The sequence below is a fragment of the Lolium perenne genome, chromosome 3 (genome assembly GCF_019359855.2).
Source record: "Lolium perenne isolate Kyuss_39 chromosome 3, Kyuss_2.0, whole genome shotgun sequence".
In the NCBI taxonomy this organism is placed as follows: Eukaryota; Viridiplantae; Streptophyta; class Magnoliopsida; order Poales; family Poaceae; genus Lolium; species Lolium perenne.
In genome coordinates, this window is record NC_067246.2 from 286,330,631 (window position 1) to 286,345,163 (window position 14,533).

The window sequence follows — 14,533 nt, forward strand, 5'->3', positions numbered from 1 at the left end:
ATCATTTTGATACTGTGTACATTCAAATCCTTACCCATCTTTATCCCTTCGTCTAAAAAAACTGGTGCCAGGAATCCAAATCAAAGGCTGCAGTGGTGAACATTTATGTTTGGAGAGGTGGTCCAAACTGGGGTTGCCATAATGTGTGATCTAGGTTCAGAGCTTGGTCTTCCAATTGAGGTATGGTCTCAAGTTCTCTTTGGTGAAGACAAATCAACCATTTGTATCTTTAGTGATTAACGAATGATCTTAGCTTCTCTAACACCAACCTCATACCTTGTGTATTACAAGAGATTGTTTGGCTATTGCCATCCCTATAACAGATGCGGTGCAGGATTACATGTTATCAAGTAATACATTTGGTTTTCTGAACATATAAGAGTGTCTCAATTACTTACTTTCTTTACCACACATTCAGGTAAAGCTTAGAATGTCAAAAATTTCAAAGCCTCCAGTCAACTTACGTATGCTAAATGTGACATTAACTTTAAAAGTTGGATAACTCTATCATCATCAACAATATTATACATGACACAAACTAACTTGGGTTTTCCGATATTTTAGTAGATCTCTCCATTGAATTGTAGTGCCCTTTAATTTCCAATTTATGTTATCCAAGATGAATAATGAATACAAACTTCAATACCGCAGCAATCATTTATTCATGACATACATTCCTCAGAAACAAGTTGAAGATAAGTGAGCTTCTCTGGAACTGGAGAATGTTTGAGAATGCAATTTTCTTTTACAATTTATGTTATCATCATGATATTTATATATGGCGACATGATTATCAACCTTCTAATCAGGATATATAACATTAATGTTTTGCAAACCTGCGATTTAGTGCCCATCATGGTCATAGGTTCCTCTGTAGTTTCTTCCAAGCATAATACTTGTGATAAGACATCAAAGGTTCATATAATACTATCCAAGTATAGGTTGGAGTGGTCCATTGCAGATTAACTTACTTCCCCACTATTCCTAATTTCAGCGGTGTGCAGACATGCAGTCTACGCCAACGCTCGTCTCTTACCGGTGAGCCGAGCCACGGACAGATAGGGGGCAGGCGGCGGTGGTGGTCGGAGGAGAAGTGAAACAGACGGCGCTGGATCGGGGAGGCTGTGGAGGAGCTCAGCAGCAATGACGAGCAGGTGGAAGGAGAGCAACAGTAGTGGAGGTGCGTGAAGAAGACTAGAAGAATGGGGAACCACCTCCGGATTCAGCTCAAGTTGTCACTCTGGTGAGTTTAGTCACGGGGAGGGCTCGTAAACTATGGCATGCACGCGGCGGCAGACCGGTAGCGGAGGGGCACCACCTCCCCCCGCTCTATCTCCCTCCCCTTCTGACTTGTCCTATTGCAGAATCTGCTCCCTCTCTTGGTTGGGAAGACTCCAGAAGGATTCATCCGTGTTGTGATGGGTTGAGGAAGGCGGAGAGGACCAGCGATTACAGGTGATTTTCTTCAGCGTGTCGTACCACAAGCAGCATGCAGCAGCCACTATTTTTTATGTACAATGTGCTCTTCATCCTCATGTTAGCTTTTCACTTAGGTACATAAGCTGCATGATGAAATGCTGCACCTACAATATCCGAGTAATTGGCAATTTTTACATTTTGCTTAGTTTGTTGGGTTCAAACTTCAAACATAGCAGTGCCAATGTCGGCGCCTTGGCAAGTGAGTCTCGACGTGAGTGCTGGTGTCAAGGTGACTTCAACGAGCACATCAGCAGTAGCTGCTGTATGTGCGGCAATGGAGGCCTCGAGACTCTGGTTAGCACCACACCCATTCATGTCTATCTTCCCCTCTAAACTTTGGACACGTTATTCTACATATGAGTTGCCCTTTAGTTCTTTTAAGCGTGCTCGATGTTTATTTGCAGCCATGTTTGAAGTATTCATGATCCATCCATGAGATTGGCATATAGTGTACTTATTGTATCATGAATTTGTGTTCTAGGTACAAATGTGTTGGTTCAAGAGCCATTGGAAATGTCCACTTCATAGGAGTTGGCTTGGATCGTTAAATTTAAATTTAAAAATATTATGTCCACTTCATAGGAGTTGGCAAAATTCATGATCCATCCATGAGATTTGATTTCCTTGGCAAATTATGAAGGTTTCTACAGTGATAACAACTTGCTGTTTGGTAATGCATTTTAATTTTAGTGTATATCATAGTTAAGCTGGATGATGTTTCAATAAGTCAAAGCATATACTTGGAGTATTATTACTGCCTCTTCACTTTAATTGCAGTGTTCCTGTCGGAAGTTCATCCATGGCTCCTAGACAGGTTAGTGTTCTTTATGCCAAGATTAAGATATTTAATAGACACCTATTTTTTATAATATACTTGAAATGATAATGAGGTACACTCCCCTACTTCTATCCATGTACTATGTAGATGTAGGCCTTGGTTGGAGCAACTTTGCATGCACAAAAAGCGTGGAACTCGCTCTTGGTGAGGTGAGGACTGCTTACCTGGCATTATTGAAAGTACTACTGTATAGAATTGTAGCGTGTGTCTCGGTCAAGCTTGAAGGCATCAAATGTGTGCATGGTAATTCTTTGCAGATTTAACTTGCGATGACACTACTGCTCCAAACGTCTTCAATTGCTAACCCCATTAAAATTGTTCAGCGAATCAATACCATCAACAAAAATAATCGTGGAATTATTTCATGGTGAATATACTATCTAAGATCTCTAATCTTCTTTTATTGCCAATCATATATTCTTTTACTCATGAATAACACTCATATTTTCCATGTTTCTCGCTTAAACTGAACAACATTTTAAAAATAGCATTATTAAAACGTAGTTAAGCCAGGCTCTGTGTGATTCCAAAAGAGCCAATGGTATTGGATTTGTTATTACATAATTTTTTTATGATAGGTATATGTGATGATTATTGGGAACGGACAATACCTTGGTATAATACTAATTCTCATTCTCTTTTCACAGGGCACTGTAATGATATGAAGGAGAGCCTTTTTATTTCCAGCCTGATCGACTACATAAATTCTGGTCCTACTCTGCCTCTCAAATCTTTGTTGAAAAGGGGACCATGTTGTGTTTTCTTGCTTATGGCCTCTTCTCGACATATAATCCTTGGTCTATATCACTAATGTTTAGTACATCTATAACTTGGGTAGTTCCCGTACTTCTTAATTTCATAATATCATGAACAGGGTGTCTTCGGTACATTTTGATAACCGATAACTGACAAGTTCTCAAGGTCAATGCTTTTGATAGTGTTTATTTTATTCCTACATATCCTGGCCTCTGTTTCTTGTGTGGCCTGGATTTATTTTCTCATTGTATCCTTTCAATTACACAATAGTAAATCTTCCAATCTCAGAACTTCAAATGTAGCTCTTGAATGCAATAATAGGGATTTGAAACGTTTCCATTCTTGAATATTAATCTTAAGCTTGTCTTAATTTAAATTTAAACTTTCATATGATATTTCAGGTCTATGGGTCCAAGCCGTAGATATTGTAGTGTTTGTTGGAACTGGCTGCAAAAATGTGTCCCCCAATATTGTAGGGGGCCTGCGATATGGTGAGTTATTTGTTATCCAGGGTATGAACAGTTCGGTAGATATCACAATTCCAGCTCTTATAGCATAGCAGAAAGTGATGAGCAGAAGTTCATTCACCTGTGCACATCCTCTTTTACAATTTTTAGCATGTTGATTCTTTGATTTGAACATCTTAGCTTTCTATCTGCAAGTATAACATTTATAACTAAGTTTTCTAAACAAAAAAATACTAGGTACCAAGGCTGAGTTAAATCTCCACATTTTATGCTCAACCTATAGAATAACTGAAACACTTTTGATGTTCCATTGTTAAAGGAAACACCCATAGGAGAGCAATGGTCAGCCTCGTTGCGGGTTAACCGTTAAGCTATTTGTCTTCTCGCTCTGAACCTGTGTCTGCCTTTTATCATGCAGCTTGAGGGGGAACTTAATCTGACACTTTAGATCTGTTCAGTTATATGTGATCGGGATACTAATCAAGAACACAAATATATACATCAACTGCTGACAACGCGCTGAAATTAGAGAAAAGAGGATATCGTGGATGGCTTGCAAAACGGCTGAACCATGATATGATTGGTGTTCATAAGTACATCGATCAACATCAACAAGAAGTTAGGGTATACATGGGATATTTTGAAGTTGCATTCGTATTATTTCAGTTTTATAAACATGGATATTTTGAAGTTTCATTTGTATTATTTCAGTTTTATAATAGTTGGTTAAGTTTTTGGATGTATACATTAGTGTGATGTTTCTTGCATGTAGCCGGTGGAGCTACCGTCATAGTGGTGACATGGAGGGTGAGTGGTTGGTAAAGTGTTGAATATTGTATTTTTGGTTATCAAGGAGTGACATGTTTGATTCGAGCTGCTCGAGAAGGGCCTCATCATCTGACTGGGGTGTTAATTGTAATTTCGGATGATATTACACACATATTTTTGTTATGGTTATGTCAATGTACACTTTTTTTCACCGGCAATTGTGTGTTTCTTGATTCCTTGGTTTGATAAAAGGAAAGATATGCTAGGGTTATTCAAAATTGTTGCATGAGACTTAGTAGCATCATAAAAAATATAAAAAATAATAATCTGACTAACTTATGATTAAAGGGACATTCGTTCTTGGTGCCTTTATAGACGGTCACAATTTGAAGAGGATAAATTATGGGATGAGCTCTACAATTTAACTCATAGACACAATTTAAATTATATGGTTGCAATGTATTTGGCATGTTAGACGTGCATCTTCACTCAGCCTCAACCTAAATGTGCATGTGTTATGGTCATCCTCTTTTGGAGCGGTCAAGGAATAGCTATCTAAAAAAAATAGCATCCGCACCATTGGCCAGTTGATGGAGTTTACACCTGCCATTATCGAATGTTTGCAAAGCCCCTTTTATATGTTTGATACAGAAGGCTACGATTAAGGGTTGTCTCCGAATATTTATGAATATTATAGTGTTGTTTGGACTAATCAGGAAATAAGTATTCTTTTAGTTATACCTAACGGCCCAGAACACATGTGTGGGACTTAGCGCGGAAGAGTAACAAAAAGATCTAGAACTTGAAACCAAACAGATGCATAAGAATAATGTTTCTTATTGCGTCCGGTATTATCACATGGTAGTACATTATGATATCCCTGATTTATTTTAAAGTTTTATATTGAGTTATGAATTATATATGTGCACTAAAAAATGAAATTTGAAGACCCGTTGCAACGCACGGGCATTTGTACTAGTCAAGATGAGAATTCTGGAATTGAGAAGTACAAAACTTGCTGCCATGCTCGGCTTTCTTGAGGTGATCAAGTTCAAAAAAAAAAAAACTGGAGGGGATAAAAAAGAAAATGTTGGCTCCCAAGGTCGCGTCTCATATGTGCGATCCACGATGTGGTGTCCCCGTCCCGCCGTCCCCCGATTGGTTCCATGTCTGCATGTTCCACGCCGCCTCTGTGCCGGCGATGGTCTTCTTTCGTCCCTATATATTCCCGATCCTACACTCACCTAGCTGCCGCTAAGCGCTGACACAGATGGAGGCCGGGGAGTGGGTCGGCGGTGGTGGCCATCTCGTGCCTCTCCTCGACGGCCACGGCAGCGACTTGGACGCGTCGCTCCTCCGCCGCCTCTACGTCGGCCACTTCCTCGCCAGATGGGGCGCACGGTGCGCCGAGGCCTTTCTCCTTTCTGATCTTTCATGCAATCGACCATATTTTGATCACTGGTCGTATATCCGTGGTGCAGTATGTGGGATTTCTCGGTGGGGCTGTACATGATCCGCGTCTGGCCGGACTCGCTCCTCTTCGCAGCCGTCTACGGCGTCGTCGAGTGCTCCTCCGTCGCTGTCTTCGGCCCCATGGTCGGAACCCTCGTCGACAGGCTCACATACCTGCAGGTTTGTCAACTATTTTCAGGTTTTAAGTAAACTTGCCACTCTTCGAGACCATGCCAATTTGCTCATTCGTAACTGGGTATTCATGACTAACTTTAGGTAGTACTTCCTTCATCCTATATAGGATGTCTTGGAATTATGTAAATTCGAATGTATCTAAACCTCCGGCCATCCCATAAAATATGTCTTAGATCAATCTAAATTTAAACAAATATAAGACATTTTTTGTGGAGTGGAGGGAGTAGTAGGTATATTTTTTTGCTCGAAGAGAAGGTGGTAATTGTGAGCTTACTTGGGACAATTATTTGTGTAGAAATATACGATTGATGTCCTTCACTCCAGGAAGAGTAGGAAAACCCCAAAACATTATCATGGATGTAGACACAAGACTTATACTCCACCTTATATCACCGAAATTTCCTACTCACTCAGCCCCAAATTAATTGACGCAGGTTTAAATGTACCTAGACAAGCGTTGGGCAATAACTTATCTAAATTCGTGATAATTAATTCAAATTGAAGGAGTACAGTAATTTTTTTTTGGAGAAAAGCATGAATATATACCAAATCTTTGAGTCCTAACGGTGCCTCAATGTACCAACCTTTTTGTCGAGCTTAAGTGTAACCAAAGTGAATCACGATTCTGAATCGAATCGGAACACCTACGGTAGGAACATAAATTGTAGAATCTTTAGTTTGAAACCTAAAGTCACATGACACAATCGTGATCTGACGCCCTTCAGTGTGACCAAGATCAATTAAAGTAAAAAAACTTAAGTGTGGCAAAAACACGTATAGGTCATTGGGCTAAGAAAGCGTGGCAAATTACCTTTATATCGATAATGAACCAAATACTAATCTAACTTTGTTAGCCAAATTGTGACCTGTTGTGGCTAAGTTTGACCTTCAACCGAAGAACCCCTTAATAATACCACCATATGCTTGTAAGCAAGAAAAAGTTAGGATGATATCCTCCCGAGTGGGCCCAACGGCCCACCGCGCCCCATTGACTTGCGTCCTGATCGGGGGCGCCCAACCCTCTATGGTTGGCGGGCCCCTATCGCCAACTCTATATAAAGAGGTGGGGGTCGGTGGCACGCACTATGAGATTCGTCACTGCGACGCACACCCCACCGGTAACCCTACCGATCTAAGGGAGCGTTGTAGTGACGGGAAGCACCGCCACCGTCGTCACAACCTCACTCACGCCGTCGCCCTCGCCACCATGTCCAATCTGCCTGGCTCATCGTGCCAAGGAGAAGGTACACCCTCATCTCTCTCTCTTTCTCTCTCTCTCTTGTAGTCAATAGCGATCTCAGTTCGTAGATAAAGTACTACCCCGATTAGATCTACACCTAGATGATCCTAGCATTCTATTAATGGTATCAGAGCCACTGGGTTTTGTAGATTTATTTTGGGTAGAAAGATAAAAGATTAACAGTAGAAACCCTAACCCTAGTTCATCCCATGAACAACAAACCCTAACCTAGCTCATCCCGCAAACCCTAACCCTAACAACAAAAAAAGGGGAAGATGGGAAAATTACTCACCGGCCGTAGCAGCTCGGGACGCCGGCAAAGGGCGCCGCCATTGAGCCGCTTGACGGCAGGGTGCGCACTCGCGGATGCACGCACACGCCAGCAAGAGGGCCAGGGGGCCGCGCCGTAGGCCTTCGGGTCTTCGAGCGGAGGAGGAAGAAAAGAACAGGGGGAGGGGCTCCACTGTCGCCGGCCAAGAACTGGGCGGCGCCGTCACCTCGCCGCCGCCAGAGAGCGAGTAGAGACGCTGGATGGGGGGAAATGGACTAGGGTTTCGGGGGAGGCTGGTCGGTGCCCGTTTTGATGCGGCGAGAGTCGCGCGCGACTGTCCGATGCATCGGACGACCAGCGTTGCCCTTCGCGCGTGGAGAGGGCCGTGGGCCGCGCAGAGACAAAGCAGTCCATGGGCCGACAATGGGAGGTGCTGGCGCAGTAGGCCGTGGGCCAAAATTGGCCAGCGCCGAGTTCCTTTTTTATTTCTATTTTAAGCAGTTTTTTGACATTTTGGGTCAATTGTTTTACCCTTTTTTTGTCTAGTTTTCACCTAATCTCCAACGGGATGTTTGTTTTAGAAAATAGAAAAGTAACATTAATGCTTCTGAAAAGTATAAATTTTAATGAATTTTATTCATATTTTCCACTGCAAATAGTTAAAAAGTGCTCTTTAAATTTAAAAGACCAAAAGTAACAAATTTGTTTCAAAGAGCATGATTAAAATGAGGATGACAATTATGTTCCTGTTATTTTTCTAACCAACGTTGTTAATAACATTATCATGATTTGTGTTGTCGATATGCATTTATTTCTATGTTCTGCCCAACGGTGATATTGAATTGATTGCATAAACAATTGTATGTATTAATTTTGACCAGTGTTGGATTAATGCAAGCAATTGTTGTTACGATCTCAATTCTTTGTGGTTTTTTAAGGAGGGTACTACTTGATGGGATGCATCAAGGATGTTCCAACCCTGAGAGGTGATAACTACACTGAATAGAGAAAGAAGGTCGACTTGGCTTTCGTGAGGTGGACTGGGTCATCGACACCCCGCAGCCGTCCAAACCAAAAGAGCCAGTCAGAGATGATAAAGATGATGATGATGCATGGGATAAAAAGAAGATGGATTATGCTCCATTGGAGATGACACATATCCTCGATAACAAAAAGTGGCTCACGGCCAACAAAAAGTACATGTCTTTCATAAAGAACACAATTGAGCACGTTATTGTGGACTCAATTGCAGAATGTGACTCTGTCGGGGAGTATCTTGAAAAGATATAGAGCCAGTTCACTGGTTTTTCAAAGATTTATGCTACCCAGCTGCTGAGCAACTGGTGATAGAAAAGTACACTGGAGGTGGACATGACATAAGAGAGCACATCCTCAAGATGAGCAACATGGCTGCTAAACTAAATCCCATGGATGTTGATGTGGAGCTTACAGGATGCAGGCTTGAGATCTAGATCAGCATCCATGGGCTTTAGTTTAGCATCCATGTTGCTCATCCTGAGGATGTTCTCTCTTATGCCATGTCCATCTCCACTGTAATTTTCTGTCACTAGTTGCTGCAGTAGCTAGGTAGCATAAATCTTTGAAAAACCAGTGAACTGGCTCTTTATATTTTCAAGATACTCCCATACGGAGTCACACTCTGCAATTGAGCCCACAATAGCGTGCTCAATTGTGTTCTTTATGAAAGCCATGCACTTTTTGATGGCGGTGAGCCACTTTTTGTTATAGAGGGTATATGTAATCTCCAATGGAGCATGATCCCTCTTCTTTTTCTCCCATGCAACATCATCATCTTTATCATCTATGACTAACTCTTTTAGTTTGATCGGCTGCCGGGTGGCGATGACCCAATCCACCTCAGCGCAGACGAAAGCCAAGTCAACTTTCTTTCTCCATTCAGTGTAGTTATCACCTCTAAGGGTTGGAACATCCTTGATGCATCTCATCAAGTAGTACCCTCCTTCACAAAATCACAAAGAAGTGAGATCATAACAATAATTGCATCCATTAATTCAACCCTGGTCAAACTTAAGACATATAACTGTTTATGCAATCAATTCTATATCACCTTTGGGCAGAACATAGAAATAAATGCATATAAACAAACACAAATCATGATCATGTTATTGACAATGTTGGTTAGAAAAATAACAGGAACATAATTTTCATTGTCATTTTAATCATGCTCTTTGAATAAAATTTGTTACTTTTTCTCTTTTAAATTTAAAAGGCACTTTTTAACTATTTGTAGTGGAAAACATGAATAAAATTCATGAACTTTATACTTTTCAGAAGCATTACTGTTCCTTTTCTATTTCCTAAAACAAACATCCCGTTGGCTTGAGTAGGAGAAAACTAGACAAAAAAGTCAAAAAACTGACCCAAAAAAGTCAAAGAAATGCCTCTATATATGATTAAAAGGAAAAAAAACTAGGAGCAAGCTGAAATTTGGCCCACGGCCTGCTCCGCGCTAGTGCGTGGCCCACGACCTCCACCGCATTTGCGCGGCCCACGGCCTGCACCACGTGCGATGGGCAACGATGGCCGTCCACTGCATCGGACGATCGCGCGCGACCGTCGCCGCATCAAAACCGGCGCCGACCAGCCTCCCCCGAAAAAAAGGAGCGGCGCCCCCCTCTTTCCGGTGTGTGGGTGCACCCACGGGTGGGCGCACTACCGTCAAGCGGCTCAGTGGCGGCACCCTTTGCCGGTGTCCCAAGCAGCTACGACGACCGGTGAGAGCTTTTTCCCTCTCCCCCTTCTTTTCTCTGGATAGGGTTAGGGTTTACTGTTCATGGGATGAACTAGGGTTAGGGCTACTACTATTAATCTTTTAACTTTCTACCAATGAATCTACAAAACCTAGTGGCTCTGATACCATTGATAGAATGCTAGGATCATCTAGGTGTAGATCTAATCGGAGTAGTACTTTATCTATGAACTGAAGTGTGCAGATACTGTGTGTTTATTGCGAGAGAGAGAGACAAAGAAAGTTGGAGGGCGTACCTTCTCCTTGGCTCGATGAGCCAGACGGATTGGACATGGTGGCGAGGGCGAGGGCGTGAGCGTGAGCGAGGCAGTGGCGGTGGTGGCGGCACTTCCCATCACTACAACGCTCCCTTAGATCGGTAGGGTTATCGGTGGGGTGTGCGGCGCAGCGATGAACCTCATAGTGCGTGCCACCGGGCCCCACTTCTTTATATAGCGCTGACGACAGGACCCCGCCAACCATAGTGTGTTGGGCGTCCCTGATCAGGGCGCAGATCAAAGAGGCCCGATGGACCGTTGGGCCCACTAGGGAGGAGATCATCCTAACAAAAACCGGTTGAACCGTCATATGGTTACAGATTTCTATGGCTGTGGTGGTAGAGGTTAGTATAACAATAACGTCAGTGGCAACCTGGGTTTGCTGGAAGTGAAGGCTTCACTGGAGGCCGTGGCAGAAGCTTTTCGATGCAATGGTTGATGTGCTCTATATGGTGGAGACGATGTCGGGAAAGGTCGACTCCGATCGCCGCCGGTAAGACCACATGTCGCCTAACTCCTCCTCCTTGTTAACAACACGGTGGGTTGGATTGTGGGTTGATTTGGATCGGTCGGGTGTGGTGGATCAGGTGCCAAACATTTCTTTTGTAAACACCTAGAAATGGGTGGGAGTTCATGTGTTTCATCATAGAAGAAATAGCTGCTCGGTTAATTATGAAAAATCGGGCGGAAACCAAATACATAAACCATGAGAAAGCGATGAAACGACCAACAAAACACACCACCAACATGCCAATAGGTATGTCAAAGACTATAATCTTTGCAACCCCTGTTGATGTAGCCAATCGGGCGTGACCGGCGTAGAGGGTAAGGAGAACCGGTAGACGCCTCACCAAAACCTCACACCGCCTCTCCGCATAGACCTCGCTCTTGTGAAAGCATGCCTCTCCACCCTTGTGAAAGCATGCCTCTCCACCCTTGTGTCTTTCACCGCGTACGCTTCAAAAGACCACCGCTACCTGGAGCCGCCACTCCGGCATGCGAAACCCTACTGGACCCATGTCACCCCGACTACACCCCCTTCCGAGGCGGTGGCCTCGACTTCTGTCAGACGCTCGTCCAACTAGACCCGCACCCACACTGCCAGGTCTGATGCTTTGGCAAGCACAACATCCCAGGACCATAGATTAGCTGCCAGGTTTTATCTTTTCGATTTGGCACCTAGACATCAACCATGTGCGCTGAGACATGTGGCCAACTCTTCAATATCAGTGAATAATACAGAAAAGGGTAAAATTTAGCACAATATATCAATTAGGTTTTCGATGCAGAGGCTGGGGCACCTCGAAAAAAAATGCAGAGGCTGGGGTGTACAACCTCTTTTTTCAAGAAGAAAAAACAGCAACTTGGTTTAGGTTCTGACTGATGTTCAACCTTCCTCGATCAGTAACTGGATACGCTGCACTGTACTGCAGGTTTTGGGTCTGTGGCTACTAGTTCAAAGTTTATCCTTTATCGTAGCTGGAGTTTCGGTAACCGCACTGCTCGTCTTCGATGACCTGAAAGACAAAAGCTTCCCGGTCTTCGTTCTTCTGGTTTCCGTGACCAACGTCTCTGGTGCGCTCGCAGCGCTCTCAACTCTCGCCGGCACCATACTGATCGAGCGGGAATGGTATACAAATCAGAACCTACAACTTTTAACTAGAGACGAATGACAAATGGGGGAGAGACCACATATTCAGACGTATTTAACATACAGTGGACGATACTCCATTATCCAATTCTGCGATGCATGCAGGGTGGTGGTGATATGCAGCGGGCATCCGGCAGCGGCGTTGAGCAAAACCAACTCTGCGCTCCGAAGGATCGACCTGAGCTGCAAGCTGCTGGCGCCGGTGCTGTCCGGGTTCGTGATCAGCTTCGTGTCTACACAGGCCTCCGCGGTGACGCTGGCTCTGTGGAACGTCGCCTCGGTGGGACTGCAGTACTGGCTCTTCGTCTCCGTGTACAACGGCGTGCCCGCTCTCGGCGAGAATGTCCAGCTGAGAAGGAAGTCAGCGGCGGCGTTATCCTCGTCGGAGATTGTCGCTTTGGCCAATGAAGAGCAGAGGTACGGTGAGGAGATGTCGGATTGGAGAGTGGGTGTGGCGAATTACCTCTCGTTCCTGCCCTGCTGGGACTCTTGGGCAGTGTACATGAGGCAGGATGTGATGCTGCCAGGGGTTGCTGTTGCTATCCTCTACTTCAATGTCCTAAGGTTATTAGGCAGCTCGACTCTTTGATCAATCAGATGCATTCTTCTTCTTAGATGAGCGACTGACCCCTCGTCATCCATGGATTCAGCAAAAAAGTAACGTTTTTCTTTTCATTGCTTTTGCAGCTTTGGTACACTGATGACTGCAACTCTGGACTGGAATGGCATTCCCGCCTACCTGATCAGTCTGGCTCGGGGGTTCAGCGCCATCGTCGGTATCACTGCAACCTTGCTGTACCCGGTCGTGCACTCATGGGTTTCGACACTTCGAACAGGGCTATGGTCCATCTGGATCCAGGTATGTCCTCTGATTTTCCTTGATAAAATCTACACACATATATAGGCAGGTGTAATGTATTTCCTACACGAAGGGAATTAAGGATTCTCTGGTGTTGGCCTTGGTAGTGGTGTTGCCTGCTACTGTGCGTCGGCTCCATCTGGGTGAGCGACGGCGTGGCGTCAGCGTGGATGCTCATGGCCGGCGTCGCGGCGTCGCGCCTTGGCCTGTGGATGTTCGACCTGGCGGTCATGCAGATGATGCAGGACAATGTCCGGGACTCGGATCGGTGCGTCGTTGGAGGGGTACAGAACTCGCTGCAGTCCATCTTTGACTTGCTCACCTACATCATTGGCATCATCATCTCCGACCCTAGGGTACGCAGATCCATTAATTTTTCCTAGGTACTAGTTGTTGCCAAACGGCAAGCTGAATATGATGATTAGACTGCCATTTTGAATGTGTACAACCCAACAGGATTTCAGCACGCTGATCGCAATGTCCTTCTTCCTGGTAACCTGCGCTGCGCTCATATACACACTGCACGTTTACCTCTTACGGAAGCACCTGTTCCACCTGGACAAGATCATTGCCAAGCTGGAGTGGTGAGCGACCTTGCAATATTTGATCCGCCGGGCGTCTTGTCAATCAAGATCTTGTGGTTATCTAACTTCCTTAGGTTTCCTCTGTTTAATTTCGTCTCTTTTTGCGGGATAAAAAGTTCTTGATCGTGTTCAAAAACAAAGTTATCTGCGGAGTAGTATCTGAATCTAAAGAAAATCTTGACCTTGTTCGTATTGGTCAAGAATTAGTGAGCTGCCAAAATAAGTTGGGCCCGATTCTAGCTGTTGCTAATTTTACTTTTTTTTTTCTTCCGTTTCAGGTTACGGTAGAGATTCTTCTATATTCTTTTTGCTAGTGGGAGATATTACTGTTGTACATGCATGGTAGTGCAAAAGTAGCTCTGTCTTGTGGCGAGTGAGCGCTTGTGCAGCGTGCACACTAATGTGCCACATCACCATCATGATATATATTCCATCAACTTATTATGGACCCAAAAAAGAAGTATCTAGAATATCAGATCTTTTTGTTTCAAAAATGACCATTACATCGTGTGTTGAATTTCCGAAGAGTTGATAGTATCATATTCTTCAACTAGTATGGTGCATGTGGGTTGCCATGGAATAAAATACATGTGCCACCTTATTTAATTTCGATGATGTTTGTGCAATGATGGTGACTAATAGAGGCACTAGACAAAAAATCCCTACCACCAATGCATGTTTATAGTGCAACACAACTAGTCAACTACACAAGTGTGGTGTTCAAACTTAATTGTAAATGCTAGCTTCCTCGGAGCATCTCCAGTCGCGTACTCCAAACCGCGCCGGATTGAGCGTTTGAGGGATGTGTTTTGTTCGTGCCGCGTTTGGGGGACGTCGCTCCACAGCCGCGTCCCACAAACATTAAAAATACTTTTTTTGGCTTTTTTAACACACAATCATTTATAATATATAACATAGGAATAAA

General features: G+C 43.8%; 1 protein-coding gene and 1 long non-coding RNA gene across 7 annotated transcripts; both read left to right on the top strand.

The window, feature by feature from the left end:
• The first annotated feature begins 285 nt into the window (after positions 1 to 285).
• On the top strand, positions 286 to 4,408 carry LOC127344214 (uncharacterized). Of its 6 annotated transcripts, XR_007877843.2 has the most exons (8): positions 286 to 1,243; positions 1,365 to 1,455; positions 1,626 to 1,773; positions 1,961 to 2,293; positions 2,405 to 2,466; positions 2,965 to 3,027; positions 3,475 to 3,564; positions 3,959 to 4,408. It is a non-coding gene; the product is annotated as an uncharacterized lncRNA (long non-coding RNA). The 6 variants fall into 6 exon arrangements; XR_011756100.1 differs by lacking the exons at positions 3,475 to 3,564; positions 3,959 to 4,408 and adding an exon at positions 2,575 to 2,684 and having other exon boundaries at positions 2,405 to 2,461; positions 2,965 to 3,370; XR_007877840.2 differs by lacking the exons at positions 3,475 to 3,564; positions 3,959 to 4,408 and having other exon boundaries at positions 2,405 to 2,560; positions 2,965 to 3,370.
• Positions 4,409 to 5,553: 1,145 nt separating this feature from the next.
• On the top strand, positions 5,554 to 13,999 carry LOC127344213 (solute carrier family 40 member 1). The gene is made up of 8 exons (XM_051370431.2): positions 5,554 to 5,709; positions 5,790 to 5,940; positions 11,948 to 12,144; positions 12,271 to 12,729; positions 12,853 to 13,024; positions 13,132 to 13,380; positions 13,481 to 13,608; positions 13,887 to 13,999. Exons 1-8 carry the CDS (start codon positions 5,579 to 5,581, stop codon positions 13,894 to 13,896), a joined length of 1,497 nt encoding a protein of 498 aa, XP_051226391.1. The 5' UTR covers positions 5,554 to 5,578; the 3' UTR covers positions 13,897 to 13,999.
• Positions 14,000 to 14,533: the final 534 nt, after the last annotated feature.